The sequence below is a fragment of the Moschus berezovskii genome, chromosome 8 (genome assembly GCF_049115385.1).
Source record: "Moschus berezovskii isolate FMDL1 chromosome 8, NW_MosBer_1.0, whole genome shotgun sequence".
In the NCBI taxonomy this organism is placed as follows: Eukaryota; Metazoa; Chordata; class Mammalia; order Artiodactyla; family Moschidae; genus Moschus; species Moschus berezovskii.
The window spans coordinates 95,234,319-95,249,938 of NC_142467.1; the positions used below are offsets into that span (position 1 = coordinate 95,234,319).

The 15,620-nt window shown below is 51.4% G+C and overlaps 1 protein-coding gene across 1 annotated transcript; it reads right to left on the bottom strand.

The window, feature by feature from the left end:
• Nucleotides 1-659: 659 nt before the first annotated feature.
• On the bottom strand, nucleotides 660-15,032 carry SLC25A23 (solute carrier family 25 member 23). The gene is made up of 10 exons (XM_055430805.2): nucleotides 14,715-15,032; nucleotides 13,518-13,644; nucleotides 12,868-12,955; nucleotides 12,468-12,579; nucleotides 11,324-11,482; nucleotides 11,081-11,233; nucleotides 10,789-10,896; nucleotides 7,214-7,381; nucleotides 2,130-2,280; nucleotides 660-1,130 (listed from the first exon to the last, which is right to left on the bottom strand). Exons 1-10 carry the CDS (start codon nucleotides 14,868-14,870, stop codon nucleotides 946-948), a joined length of 1,407 nt encoding a protein of 468 aa, XP_055286780.2. The 5' UTR covers nucleotides 14,871-15,032; the 3' UTR covers nucleotides 660-945.
• Nucleotides 15,033-15,620: the final 588 nt, after the last annotated feature.

Below are 15,620 nucleotides of genomic sequence, written 5' to 3' on the forward strand. Positions count from 1 at the left end.
CAGGGTGCTGACTGGCCTAGTGGGAGCTAGCTGGGGCTCTGAGCTTTCAAGGTCCAGTGCCTGGGAGGGTTCAGGTCAGAGATCAGGGGTTAAGGGGTTGGCATCCAGTGCCTAGAGGTGGCAGGGTCTGCCTCTTATGGGTGAAGTTTCAACATCCAGTGCCTGCAGTGCAGGGATCTGGGGTCCTACAGTTGTAGTCGCCTGGAACCACTCCTCTGCCATTGGGTTCTCCAGATTGTGGTTTGAGGAGTGAGGATCTGGCAGATCAGGGCTTGGGAATCTGGGGTCCATGGTTAGGGGTGTCGAGGGAATGATGCTTGAAATGTGGGGATCGGGGAGTTGAAGCAGCAGGATCTGGGACCCTGTGTTGAGGTAAAGGGATTCAGGAATCCAGCGTTTGGAGGGAGAGGATTCGGGATCCAGTGGATGGGGTCCCAGGATCTAGGCCTCGCATTGTCAGGATACTGTGGCTGAGGTTTCTTGAGATCCATAGTCCAGTGGTTGAGCTTGGCGATCCAGGACTCGAAGCAGAGAATCTAGGATCCGCCAGTTTAGGGCTGGGGATCTAGGATCCAGCACTGCCTGAGGACACTGGATCCGGTGCCTGAGGCAGCTGGTGGGGGGGCGGTTAGATACTGGGTAGGTGCTGCTGTGGTTGGGGTGTCACAATCCATTAGCTGGCTTGTGGGGGATCCAGTGGTTAAGACATGGAGGTCCAACACTCAGCACGGGGGTGAGGGGTTGGGGAAACGTGTGATCCAGTGGCCGGAGTGTGGGGATGCAGGACCCAGTGGATGAAGTACGGGGATCCTGTGGTTTGAATGGTAGGGTGGAGGGAGGACCTGGGATCCAATGGCTGTCTCGTCGGTCTCCAGTGGCCCAGGTGTGGGGGGACATCATGATTGAGGTGAGGGAGCTGGGGGTGGGGGGTGGGTTCTGGGTCCCTCACCTGGACGTGACCCCCAGGGCCTGCTTCATGTTCTCGTAGACCACATAGGAGATGCTCACAGCAGGGATAACCTTCATGAAGTTGGGGGCAATGCCCCGGTAGAGGCCCCGCACGCCCTCTTGGGCTAGGATGTGACGGACGAGACCCAGCATGGAGAGCTGGGGGGCTCCCTCAGTGGAGGCTGGGGAGGGGTAGTGAGGTCAGGCAAGGCCAAAGGCCCCCCTCTCACTTCCCCCTCTTTCCCCACCACCCCGACCAGGGCTGGGCCAGGCGGTCGTTGCAGCAAGAGGGACTAACAGCGGAACCTACCACTACAAGTTGGGGCTTCTGCTGCCCTTGGACTTGGCTGCTCAGCTTCTCACCCCGACCTGGAGGGCCCGCATTGGGGGATGATGAGAAGCAGAGCAGGTGTGTGTGGAGGGGGAGGTGGGAGAGGACACAGAAGTGTCCTCTTCCTGGAGCTCCATCCCATCCTTCTTCTCTCAGCTAAACTCTGACTCATCCTTCCATTCTCCATCCCAAACCAGCTCTTCAGGGGAGCCCTCCTTGGTGCCCCAAGTCTGAGTCTGGCTTTTTTCCCTCCCCTTCATTCAACCCTAAATCCATACTTAATTTTGGGATAATTTATTCAGCATCTTCCTCTCCAGCCTGGAAGCCCTTTGAGGTTTGGGAGACTACATATATTTATGCGCGGATAACCCCCGGCAAAAATCCCAACACACAAACGCTAAAATCCCCGTAGAAATTCTCAAAAAAAGAAAAAAGATTGAGGGATAGTAGCGGGGAGAAAAAATAAAAATAACCTCAAAAAAACAATCCAGGGAAACACAATAGAACAACTGTAGCCTGGCCCTGTTGCTCCCTGGCCTGGCTATAACCCAGCCTTGCAAATGAGAACTCAACCAGCCCAGAAAGCTTGCCTCCCAACTGAGATCGCTGGGATGCTCATCCAGTACTGACTGTGTCCGTCCTCCTGCTTAGGATAAGGGGCTCCCATTCCAGTGTCACAAAAGGGTAAACTGAGGCCCAGAGAAAAGTCAGGACTTGAGTCAAGGCCAATCCAAATGCCAGGAGGATCCCAGCCTGGGACTCTGCCTTCTCAGGAGGAGGAGCTGGGGGATGGGGAGATGGGCCTGAGTTGTGACACCTTCCCTGTCTCCTTGTCCCACCCAGGCCTCACCTTGGGCCTGCATGCGGGTCCGGACCAGGGCCAGTGGGTAGCTGGCTATCTGGCCGCACGTGCTGGAGATGGTGCCACAGGCCAGGAGGACGAGGATGCCCGGGTCAGCTGAGTCGTGGCTATACTGCTGGAGCCACCGGTTCTTCAGGGTCTGGGAGGAGTGGAGAAGGAAGGAGGGTGGGTTGAGCTAGGTGACACCAGGACCTGGCTGGCTGGCTTCTGTATCCTGTGACAGTTGGTCTTAGCCAAGCAGGCTCTTGCTTAGACCTCACCTAAAGGGGACTTCCCTGGTGGTCCGGTGGTTAAGACTGAGCACTTCTAATGTAGGGGGCCTGGATTCCATCCCTAGTGGGGGAACTAAGATCCCACATACCTGCTGCACTGTGGGGCCAAAAAACCTCACCTAGACTCTTTCTGGGCTTCCCTGATGACTCAGATGGTAAAGGATCTGCCTGCAATATGGGAGACCTGAGTTTGATCCCTGGGTGGGGAAGATTCCCTGGAGTAGGGAATGGCTACCCATTCCAGTACTCTTGCCTAGAAAATCCCATGGACAGAGGAGCCTGGTGGGCTACAGTCCATGGGGTTGCAGAGTCAGATGCAATTGTGCACACTCATGCAGACCCTCTCTGGTATGTGGAATAATGGCCCCCCTATTGTTCCTGCCCTAATCCCTGGAATCTGTGAATAGGATACCTTCCTTGGCAAAAGGGACTTTGCAAATAGGATTAAGTTAAAGATCTGGAGGTGGGAGATTATCCTAGAGCTTTCAAGTGGGCCCAATGTCATCATAAATCTCCTTCTAAAATTCAGAGAAGGAGATGTGATGACAGAAACAGACATGAGAGAGAGACATGAGGTGGGGGAAGAGGCCATGTTGCTGACCTTAAAGATGGAGAAGGGGCCATGAGCCAATGAACGTGGGCCACCAGAAGCTGGAAAATGTAAGAAAACCGATTCTTTCCTAGAGCCTCCTAAAAGAAAGAAGCCTTGCCGACATTTTGATTTTAGCCCAATTAGACCTATTTTATGGGTTTCTCTGGTGGCTCAGTAAAGAATCCCCCTGCCAATCAGGAAATGTGGGTTTGATCCCTGGGTCGGGAAGGTCCCCTGGAAAAGGAAATGGCAATCCACTCCAGTATTCTTGCTTGGAAAATTCCATGGACAGAGAACCTGGAAGGCTACAGTCCGTAGAGTTGCAAAGAGTCAGACACAACTGATATGACTAAATAACAATTACTATCCCCATTTCACTGATGAGAAACTGAGGCTCAAGGGAAGTTACTTGCCCAAAGCCACAAGATAAAGGTGACAATCAGCATTCAGAGTCACCCCCAAGTCCAGAGCTATGCTCTTGGCCAATCCCTTCTGAAGCCTTCTGTGAGGCCTCTGTAAGTCCAGGATCTTTTTTCTGACCTTGGGACCGGAAAGCCTCATAGGTTACATTTCCTGAGTCAATCTTAATCCATTGCTAATGGCTTCCCAGAACTGTATTGAGAGAGACTCAAGTGTGGTAATGGATTGGTGATGTCTGGTCTGGGTGTGGAAGGGGCAAATGAGAAGTGTTTACTATACTGACTTTGGGGCTAGAGCTGCATTAGCCAACTAAGTGTTTAATGAGTTTTTAAGAGCAGTTCTGTTAAAAAGAGGTTTTGACACCTGGATAAGTATGGCCAACACTGCACTTAAAAAAGAGTAAATCATGTTTCTGCAGGACTTCTCAGAGTCTTTAAGAGACTAATTAAGATCTTGAAATGTCAAGAGAGCACAGGGCTTTTCAAACTACTTAGACCTCTGAAATCCCTTTTGGGGTGAAGAATGAATGAAATAAGGTTGTGTCTTATTTCTGCTCAGGAGTCTTAACGGCTTCCTATCACCTTAGGGAGAAACCCAAACTCGTGATCTTTGAATCCTTGCTGACGTCAGTTCTGTCTGGCCACTCAGGACTTCCACTCTTCAACAGCAAAACAACCAACCAATCTAATCAAAAAATGGGCAGAAGACCTAAAAAGACATTTCTCCAAAGAAGACATTTCGATGGCCCATGGGAATGTGAAAAGATGCTCAATGTTGCTAATTATTGGAGAAATGTAAATCAAAACTACAGTGAGGTATCACCTCACACTGGTCAGACTGGCCATCATTAAAGAGTCTACAAATAATAAATGCTCAAGAGGGTGTGGAGAAAAGGGAACCCTTCTATACTTTTGGAGGGAATATAAATTGGTACAGCTACTGTGGAAAACAGTATGGAGGTTCCTTAAAAAACTAAAAATTGAGCTGCCATTTGATACAGCAATCCCACTCCTGGGCATATATATGGACAAAACTATACTTTGAAAAGATACATGCACCATTATTCACAATAGTTGAGACAGAGAAACAACTTAAATGTCCATTGACCATATAAGTACTTACTTAAATAAGTACTATATAAGATGTGGTTTGTATACAATGGACTACTGCTGCTGCTGCTGCTGCTAAGTCACTTCAGTCGTGTTCGACTCTGTGTGACCCCATAGACGGAAGCCCCCCAGGCTCCCCTGTCCCTGGGATTCTCCAGGCAAGAACACTGGAGTGGGTTGCCATTTCCTTCTCCAATGTGTGAAAGTGGAAAGTGAAAAGTGAAAGCGAAGTCGCTCAGTCATGTCCGACCCTTAGCGACCCCACGGACTGCAGCCTACCAGGCTCCTCCATCCATGGGATTTTCTAGGCAAGAGTACTGGTCAGCCATTAAAAAGAATGAAATAATGCCATTTGTAGCAATGTGGATGAACCTAGAGATGATCATACTAAGTGAAGTAAGTCAGAGAAAGACAAATACCACATGATATCACTTGTACGTGGAATCTAAAATACTATACAAATGAACTTATCTATGAAACAGAAACAGACTCCAGACACAGAAAAAAACTTATGGTTACCAAAATGGAAAAGTGAGGGGGGGAGGGATAAATTTGGAGTTTGGGATTAGCGGATACAAACTGTTTGTGTGTGTTAGTAGCTCAGTCATGTCTGACTTTTTGCGACCCCATGGACTGTAGCCCACCAGGTTCCTCTGTCTGTGGAATTCTCTAGGCAAGAATACTGGAACAGGTTGCCATTTCCTTCTCCAAGGGATCTTCCTGATCCAGGGATCGAATGCAGGTCTCCTGCATTGCAGGCAGATTCTTTACCATCTGAGCTACAGGGAAGTCCCATAGATACAAACTACAGTATATAAAATAAACAACAAGGTTCTACCGTATAGCACAGGGAACTACATTCTATATGTTGTAATAAGCTGTAATAGAAAAAAAGAGACTTTTACTCCTCCAAGAGACCAAATTCAATCCTGTGTCTGGCCCTTGGCACTGACTGTGCCCTCTGCTTTGTTCACACTCTCTTTTGATATATATTCAACACGTCACTCCAACATCACCTCTCAGAGGCATTCCCAGCAATGCCCACCTCCTGCCCACGGCTACTTTTGATTACACATTCTCTTTGTTGTCTTCTGAGAACTTTTCAGGATCTGAAACTATTTATTTGCTGGTTTACTGCCTTCTTTGTTCCCTGGAGGGGTGTCCCAGGAGGACAAGAATTATATTGTACTCTTTGTATGCATGCATTGGAAGGATTGATGCTGAAGCTCCAATACTTTGGCCACCTGATGCGAAGAGCTGATTGATTCACTGGAAAAGACCCTGATGCTGGGAAAGATGGAGGGCAAGAGGAGAAGGGGGCGACAGAGGATGAGGTGGTTGGATGGCATCACCGACTCAATGGACATGAGTTTGAGCAAACTCAGGGAGATAGTGAAGGACAGGGAAGCTTGGTGTGCTGCAGTCCATGGGGTCACAGAGAGTTGGATACGATTTGGCAACTGAACAGCAACCTTGGATGCAGCAGCCAGCACAGTGCCAGGCACTTATGGATGCTTAGGAAACAGTTGCTAAACCAACAAATGAATGAATGAAGCTTGATTTCATTTGGCTATGAAGATGCTGGGTGCTGGTAGGGAAGGTAGGGTTGGCATGTATGGGAGATCTCAGATCAGGACCAGCTATGTCATTTGTGGGACCCAGTGTGAAATAAAACTAAGGGAGGTCCCCTGTTCAAAGATTAATGAAAATTTTAAGATGGGACTTTCCTGGTGGTCCAGAGGTTAAGAACCCACCTTCCAGCGCAAAGGACATGAGTTTGATCTCTGGTCCGGGAAGATGCCACATGTCAGGGCAACTAAGCCCATGAGCCACAACTACTGAGCCTGAGATCTAGAGCCCAAGTGCCATAACCCTTGAAGCCCATGCACCCTAGAGCCTGTGCTCTGCAACAAGAGAAGCCACTGCAATGAGAAACCTGTGCACCGCAGCTAGAGAGTAGCCCTTGCGTGCCACAACTAGAGAAGGCCTGAATGCAGCAAAGAAGACCCAGTGCAGCCAAAAATAAATAAATACATACATAAAAAGAAAAAACAATTCAAGATGGTAACAGCAAAGCATTCAACCAAGCCCAGGGCCCTTTTGAGTTGGCAACTGGACAGGTTGCCCACCCAGGAAGCTGGGCTGGATACAAACATCGGGGCAGGGATGCCTGGGGACTTCTGTGTTAATTGGGAGAACCTGGTGATCCTGCCAGGAGAAGGGAGAAGGATTGGATGAGGCCCCTGGAAAAGAAACAGCAAAAACTCCCAGCTCCTTCCTCTCCTGATAAAGGTCCCAAGATGCTGACCAGGCGGTGTGGATTTTATAGTGATGATAGACACCGAAATGGGCAGGCCTTAAAGAAAACATTAGCTTGGAGGTAGAGGCGTGTTTGACCCACATTTGGGGAGGAGATGGGCATCTTTGAAGCTCATCTTTGCCTGCTCCCTTGATTCTCTGAACTGGAGTGGTCCCCAACTTTCACATGTCCTGAGACCTGGGAAGACCAAACTACAGATGGAAGGTTCTTGTGGTGGCAGGGGATGGGGCTCCAATGCCTGAAAAGATTCCCCAGGATCCCATGGCCCATGGTGCTTTGCTTCTCCACCTGTAGCTATGGAGGTCAACTGATTCAAACCCACAGGGCGAGCAGACCCCAGAGAAGGGAGTGCCACAGACCTCATAGACGGCCAGGTCGATGCCCGCGTAGGGGATGATGCCCAGAACGTTGGGCAGGTAGCCACGGTAGAAAGCACGGGGCCCTTCTCTCTCCAGGATCTGCCACGCACAGTCCAGCAGCCCCTTGTACTGGCCCGTCCGGCGAAGGGTCAGCCGTGTCTTCAGCACCTGGGGAGAACCCGGTTATCCCTGGAAAAGTTGCCTTTGGAATCACAACTTCCAGGAATGAAGACAGCTGTGGGGAGACACCCTGAGAATAACTGAATTAAAAGAACCACTAGAATCTATCTTCTGCCTCCAAACTCTATACCGACAAACTGTTAACATCTATCAGGGTTGCATGTGGCACCACTGCTAACTGTCTCCCAATATCCTGTTATCTTCTCCCTTAGCAATCAGTTCAGTTCAGTTCAGTTCAGTCACTCAGTCGTGTCTGCCTCTTTGCGACCCCATGAATCACAGCACGCCAGGCCTCCCTGTCCATCACCAACTCCCAGAGTTCACTCAAACTCAAGTCCATTGAGTCGGTGATGCCATCCAGCCATCTCATTCTCTGTCATCCCCGTCTCCTCCCGCCCCTAATCCCTCCCAGCATCAGAGTCTTTTCCAGTGAGTCAACTCGTCGCATGAGGTGGCCAAAGTATTGGAGTTTCAGCTTTAGCATCAGTCCTTCCAATGAACACCCAGGATTGAGCTCCTTTAGAATGGACTGGTTGGATCTCCTTGCAGTCCAAGGGACTCTCAAGAGTCTTCTCCAACACCACAGTTCAAAAGCATCAATTCTTCGGCAATCAGCCTTCTTCACAGTCCAACTCTCACATCTATACATGATGACTGGGAAAACCATAGCCTTGACTAGATGGACCTTGGTTGGCAAAGTAATGTCTCTGCTTTTTAATATACTATCAAGGTTGGTCATAACTTTCCTTCCAAGGAGTAAGCGTCTTGTAATTTCATGGCTGCAATCAGCATCCGCAGTGATTTTGGAGCCCAAAAAAATAAAGTCTGACACTGTTTCCACTGTTTCCCCATCTATTTCCCATGAAATGATGGGACCAGATGCCATGATCTTTGTTTTCTGAATGTTGAGCTTCAAGCCAACCTTTTCACTCTCCTCTTTCACTTTCATCAAGAGGCTTTTTAGTTCCTCTTCACTTTCTGCCATAAGGGTGGCGTCATCTGCATATCTGAGGTTATTGATATTTCTCCCAGCAATCTTGATTCCAGCTTGTGCTTCTTCCAGCCCAGCATTCCTCATGATGTACTCTGCATATAAGTTAAATAAGCAGGGTGACAATATACAGCCTTGACGTACTCCTTTTCCTATTTGGAACCAGTCTGTTGTTCCATGTACAGTTCTAACTGTTGCTTCCTGACCTGCATACAGGTTTCTCAAGAGGCATGTCAGGGGCTCTGGTATTCTCATCTCTTTCAAAATTTTCCATAGTTCATTGTGATCCACACAGTCAAAGGCTTTGGCATAGTCAATGAAGCAGAAATAGATGTTTTTCTGGAACTCTCTTGCTTTCTCCATGATCCAGCGGATGTTGGCAATTTGATCTCTGGTGCCTCTGCCTTTTCTAAAACCTGCCTGAACATCTGGAAGTTCACGGTTCACATATTGCTGAATGCTGGCTTGGAGAATTTTGAGCATGACTTTACTAGCATGTGAAATTAGTGCAATTGTGCGGTAGTTTGAACATTCTTTGGCATTGCCTTTCTTAGGGATTATAATGAAGACTGACCTTTTCCAGTCCTGTGGCCACTGCTGAGTTTTCCAAATTTGCTGGCATATTGAGTGCAGCACTTTCACAGCATCATCTTTCAGGATTTGAAATAGCTCAACTGGAATTCCATCACCTCCACTAGCTTTGTTCGTAGTGACGCTTTCTAAGGCCCACTTGACTTCACATTCCAAGATGTCTGGCTCTAGGTCAGTGATCACCTTATCGTGACTATCTTGGTCGTGAAGATCTTTTTTGTACAGTTCTTCTGTGTATTCTTGCCACCTCTTCTTAATATCTTCTGCTTCTGTTAGGTCCATACCATTTCTGTCCTTTATCGAGCCCATCTTTGCATGAAATGTTCCCTTGATATCTCTAATTTTCTTGAAGAGATCTCTTGTTTTTCCTATTCTGTTGTTTTCCTCTATTTCTTTGCATTGATCACTGAGGAAGGCTTTCTTATCTCTCCTTGCTATTCTTTGGAACTCAGCATTCAGATGCTTATATCTTTCCTTTTCTCCTTTCTTTTCGCTTCTCTTCTTTTCACAGCTATTTGTAAGGCCTTGTCAGACAGTCATTTTGCTTTTTTGCATTTCTTTTCCATGGGGATGGTCTTGGTCCCTGTCTCCTGTACAATGTCACGAACCTCCGTCCATAGTTCATCAGACACTCTATCAGATCTAGTCCCTTAAATCTATTTCTTACTTCCACTGTATAATCATAAGGGATTTGATTTAGGTCATATCTGAATGGTCTAATGGTTTTCCCTACTTTCTTCAATTATAGAACCTGTTATTTTCAGCAAGCAAACAGCCTCTAGAAATATAGACTACATTTCTCAGCTTCTCTAAGTGTGTGGCCATGTGACTGAGTCCTAGCCAGTGAAGGTGAAGAAGTATGCAAGGCTGTCAGAAAGCATCCTTAAGGTCAGGGAGGTGTTCCTTCCTTTGTTTTTCCTTCTTGGCTGGAATGTGGATGCTGTAACTGGAGCACAAGCAGCCATTTTGGCCCATAAGCAGGGTGCTACATGCTGAGGTGGTAGAACAAGATAGAGTCTTGTTCTCCAACACTCTGAAGCCACTATACAATCCCTTAACTGCTCACCTCTGGACTTCATTTATGTGATTTAAGTTTTCTATCACTCACAATCCTAACTGATGCCTGGTACAACCTGAAACTTGAAATGATTTCTCAAAAAATGGTTTCACTTGGAAATGATTCCCTTGGGGACAAGCATCCTGGAAACCAGGATCCTTAAAAGAGGCATATCCATCAATGGCTGGCCCCCACAACCGTTATCTAAACAGTTAAACCAACCCAACACTGATCAAACCAGCCAATCCTGATGGAAATCAACCCTGATTATGCATTGGAAGGACTGATGCTGAGTCAAGCTCCAGTACTTTGGCCGCCTGATGTAGAATCGACTCACTGGAAAAGATCCTGATGCTGGGAATGAGAAGGGGGCCCTTCTCATCCAGAGGATGAGATGGTTGGATGGCATCACTGACTCAATGGACATGAGTTTGAGCAAACTGGAGCTAGTGAAGGACAGCGAAGCCTGGTGTGCTTCAGTCGCAGAGTCAGATATGACTGAGCTGAGCGACTGAACAACAACAAACCAACAAACCACTACTGTCCCCAGAAATCACATGTCAAACTGTGATACCCAGACCAGCTACACAGGAAACGGCATTGCTGTAATGAGTCTGAATCAGGAAGAGACAAAGTGATCACCCAGTGCTCAGTGGATCAATGTGAAGTGGATCATCCCACTTCACACCTTGCAGTGAAATGGTGATTGCAGACCTCCTACAGTGCAACGAGGTCTCTGCCAGGGCTCCTCCTCACCTCCATGGGGTAGATGATGGTTTGGGCTGTGGCACCAGCCAGGGAGCCAGCCACAAAGCGCTCCTGCACGTGCAGTGTCTCCTGTTGCCCCCGGATGGCCCGCTTGATCTGAGAAGGAGACACAGAGGTGGCGGGACCTCAGGGCTTGGCCTTCCGTGGGCTTGAACTTCCCGTCTGCTGTCCTGCTGGGGGCATCCCGTAGGGGAGCAGATGTCCATTCTCAGGGACCCGCAGACGTTCCCCCACTCCCAGGCCAATCCTGCAGTCCATGCCACCCCACACCTGCCCCCACCTGCTCATAGGCCATGAACTTGATTGCCGACTCAGGTGCAATCTTGAGCACGTTAATCCCGTTGCCACGCCACAGGGAGTGCACGCCCCCCTCTTGGATCATGCTCCGGAGGCCCCCCAGGATGTTCAGCCGGTTGGTCTTGGAGGCGTGGACCTGGGTGGGGGGAGACAAGGTGGCTTTGGGGTCCCTTCCAGGGGTCCAGGCCTGGGAAAGGAGCAGGTGGGTCTCTCCAGGGCCTCTCACCTGCATGAAGACCTTGAGGCGGTCCAGAGGGGCTGTACCTGTCCGGGACACGGCACCTGCCACCGCGCCTGCCACCAGCTGCTTCCACCACATGCCAGTCAGCTTCTCCTGCTCCGAGAACTCATCCGGGACAGTCAGGCACTCGCCAATATCCAGGACCTGGGGATGCAGAGGCTGGGGGTGTCATGACCCACTGGGGCTAGGGAGAGGTAACTCTGCTCTAAACTGGGGCGTCTCCCCCATGAATTCCAGGATACCCAGAGAGTCCACCAATCCAAGATATCTCTCTCAGATCCCTACCTGACCTAGCCCCGCAGTCTCCATGAGAGGTAACATCCTTCCTGGGGACCTCCACCAAATCCCATCAAAGCCTCCTATTCAAGCCTCTGCTCCATAAAGATCCCTCCAGGGCCAATGAAATCCCTCTGCAGGATTCCACTCAACTGTCTCTAACATAAGGATTCCAGAAGATTCCTCCAGGGCCACACAAGATCCTACCAGGGGCTTCCCATATCAGGATCCCAGTGGCTCACTCCTGGGGTCTCCCCCTGATCCCCAGGGGTCTCCCCAACAGAGATCATCCATTCTCTAGCATCTCCACTTGTGGACTTCTTAACCAAGCCCCTCATAGGTCTCCCAGGGTGGGAATCTCTGGAACTCTCAAGAGATTCTCAGCAGATCCCAAGGATGGATCCCCTCCAGATGCCATCAGATCCTATCAGAGGCATCACTCAGGGATTCCCACCCCAGAAATGACAATCCAGAGCACTTCTTCCCTCAATTTCTAATGGATCCCATCAGACCCTCCAAAAACAGTGGCTTCCTAACTTGTCTTTTCAGCAGCAAAATTCTTTATCAGGCAGAACTAGAAACCAGCAGAAGGAAAGCTGTGTAGGTAGAGGGTGGGAGACCAGAAGCCCCATCTGGTGAGCCCTCTCTTGCCTACCTCCCCAAAGCCCCGCAGTAAGTCTGAAGGGCTCCCATCAGTCCCCAGATCCCCAGATGAAGGAAGAGGAGAGCAGAACCTCACCCTCAGGCTGCTCCCAGTGGCTTCTCCCACTAGAGTGCTGATCCAGCCCCTGCCCCTATGCCCTGGGGAAGAGAGGTCCCAACCACCAGGCTGGGATCGTCACCCCCACCTCACCGTGGAATGCTTCCAGAAATACAGCACGTCTTCCACGTTCTCCAGCGAATGCAACAGGAAATGGTCACGCCACTCCTGCCAGTCAATGGTCATGGTGCCATCACGGTCCATGCTGGTGGGGGGAGGGGCACAGGTGGGACAGAATCAGTGCCTGGGGCTGGGAGGTGAGTTGAGGGAGGTGGGAGATTCTGGTTGGTTTGGGGAGGAGACTGAGCTCCTTGGCACTGCAAGGTCCCCCATTTTACAGAGGGGCACACTGAGGCTCCGAGTGGGAAAGCAACTGGCCCAAGATCTCAGCTCCACTCCCTCCCTGGGATTGGGTCCAGGACTCAGAGGCTCGAGGTGGCTGAGGGGGTCTCGGGGATCTGAGTTACCTGGGGTTGTGGACCCAGCCACTCACCTGTGCAGGATTTTCTCTGCCTGTTCCAGCGAGATGGAAATGCCCAGGGCTCGAAAACTCTGCTGGATCTCAGAGACATCAATCTGACCTGGGGAGGGGGCCCGAGTGGGGGACCCCGAGTCAAAGGACCAGAATAGCTTGGACGGGGGATGTCTAACAAGACCAGGGCACGCAGGTACCCAAGGTGAGGTGTGTGGCAGAGTTGCAGGGAGGGGCCCTTGACCCACTGGGATCAGAGAGGTGGAACTGGTTCATATTGGGAGGGACTTGCATTTGCTGAATGAATGAAGGATTAAGTTCAGGGGTAATTATTGGTGTCCCCATGCCACAGGGAGTTGAGGCCATATTGGACATACAGAAAATGCAATGGGGGTGGCTCTGTCGCACAGGGAATCCAGGAGCAATGTGAGGAGGGGAATCTTTGTGCCACAAATAATAAGACTAATAAATAATAGGGTCCCACCCCATTAGGAAAAGGAGGTGGGATAGGCCAGCTGGGCCCCAAACCACCTAGCTGAGGGTAAGGAGAGCTCCCAAAATAGTCTGTGAGTCATCAGGGAGAATCAGCCTTCCCCCCTTCCTCCTGGCACTGCCAGTTCTAACCCCATTGGGGTCTCCAGGGCCCCCACAGCCCCATCCCTGGGCCTTACCATCCTGATTCCGGTCTAGACTGTGGAACAGAAGTAGAAGGCGCTGTTCCCGCTCCTGCAGGTAGAGGATAAACTCCTCCAGGTCAAGGCTGCCATCTGGGTCAGTGTCACCCTCAGGGGAGATGCCCTGGCAGGGGAGAAAGGTCAGCGGGAGCTCCTCTAAGCTGCTCCCACAATGTGGGGCATGACAAGCTTATGTCCCAGGAGCCTGGGCCCATCACTCTGCCATCAGCTCTCCCCTCAACAAGATGTCCAAGGCCATGGTAGGTCTGTGAGGTGGACAGCAGTTGTCCAACTTTCTTGGCGAGCAAAATGAGGCTCGTCAAGGTCAAGTAACTTGTCCAAGGTTACAGAGCTGGGAAATAGATAGGTGGACTTGGGCTCTTGTTTCTGCAAACCTGTCCTTCCAGCTGTCTCTTATAAGAACTTGTCCTCATGGCAGTTTCAAGAGCTCTCACTGGAAACAGCACTGGGCAATGTGGTAGCAAGGACACAACCATACTGAGCATCCGCTGGGCCTCTGTTTACCTATCTGTAAAGTGGGAGGGTGATTGGAGGTCTCAGGGTGCTATGGAGACAGTCCAGTGGCACCTGGGTCTTCAGGTGTAGAGGGATTGGGGTCAAGTTCCTGCTTGGATAGGCGCATCCCCAGCTGAGGGCAGCCTCAGATAGGATTGGGGCCTTGGCTGGGATAACCGGGGGCAATGAGCCAAGTCCTAGAAAGGACAGCGAAGGGAATGTAAACATAAGAGTCTGGGGCAGCTGCCTGGGAGAGTAGTGGGTGCCCAGAGCCGGGTAGGATGGAGGGGAGGGCATGTTTCCCTGTAGGTGGGTGCAGGCCATGTCTCTGGGTTGTGCAAAGAGTTCAGAGGAGGGTGTGTCCAGGGCAGTGGGCAGAAAAGCGCACGTGGCCCCATTCCCTGGCAGACATCCTCCACCCAGAGAGAGGAGGGGGACGGGTTTGGCAGCCTGAACTGCAGGCCTGGGGCCTCGAAGGTCCTGTCTTGAGAGATCCCGTTCGGCCCGGACACGGGCGGGCAGGGGCAAAGAGACAGGGACGCTCAAGCTAGGCACAGGTCCTGGAGACCAGCCCAGGCTGTCACGGGCGACTCCCGGCGCTCCATTCAGGGGCTCAGATTACCCGGCGCCAGCTGGGCCCAGCGCCGCGCACCAGGATGGGTATCCCTGCGGGGGTACCTGTTGGGCGCCGCGGTCCGGATCGCCCCCGCCCCGCCGGGCCAGTCCCTGGCGCAACTCGCGGATGTCCACGCGACCATCCCTGTTACTGTCCAGCTCTTCGAAGAGGCGACCCCAGCGTTGACGCCGCTCGGCATCGCCCGGGCCCCCCCGCATGGCGCCAGCCCGGGGGGGAGGGGAGGCCCGGCGGCTGCGGCCTCAGAGGGGGCTGGACGGCTCCCCCTCCCCCCCCCGGGCCCCGCAGGGCCAGCTCCGCGGCCACGGCCACCGCAGCCTCCGCGCTGCCTGCCGGGCTCCGGCACTTGTAGAAGGCGGTGACTGCTAGCCGTCGCCGCCCGCGCCAGAACTTGCTTCTCCTCCCCCGACCAGCTTTGGGGGGAGGGGGCTGAGGGCGGAGCGGGGGGGGGGAGGGGGAGGGATGCCCCGGTATTAGCACAAGGGGGTCACACAGAGTCGGACACGACTGAAGTGACTTAGCAGCAGCAGCAGCAGCAGCAAGGAGCACCACATTCATTCTGGAAATGGAGTGGCTGGAGAGAGCAATATCTCAGGTCTGGTTTCGTAGTTCCTTTTCTATGTGCCTCAGTTTACCCTCTTCCCAAGGAGGCGAGGTAAGGCGAGCTCAAGGATTGGGTTACGTAATCCCTTTCCACTTGACCTCCCGCCTCTACTAATTTTCATCAGGAACTAAAGTTCTCTTTTTTCCTAGACGTTCTCAAGGACCAACTCTGCGCCATCTAGGCCTGCAACAGCCCGCCCGCTCCAATCACATTCCCTTCGCGGCCACTGAAGCACAATATCTAGCCGTGCTGTCATCCCGCCCGTGCGCCTCCTTTCTCGGTTCCACTCAGCCTGGGAAACGGAAGATCAACGCGCCGGGAGGCTGCAAAGTCGGTTTCCTATTGG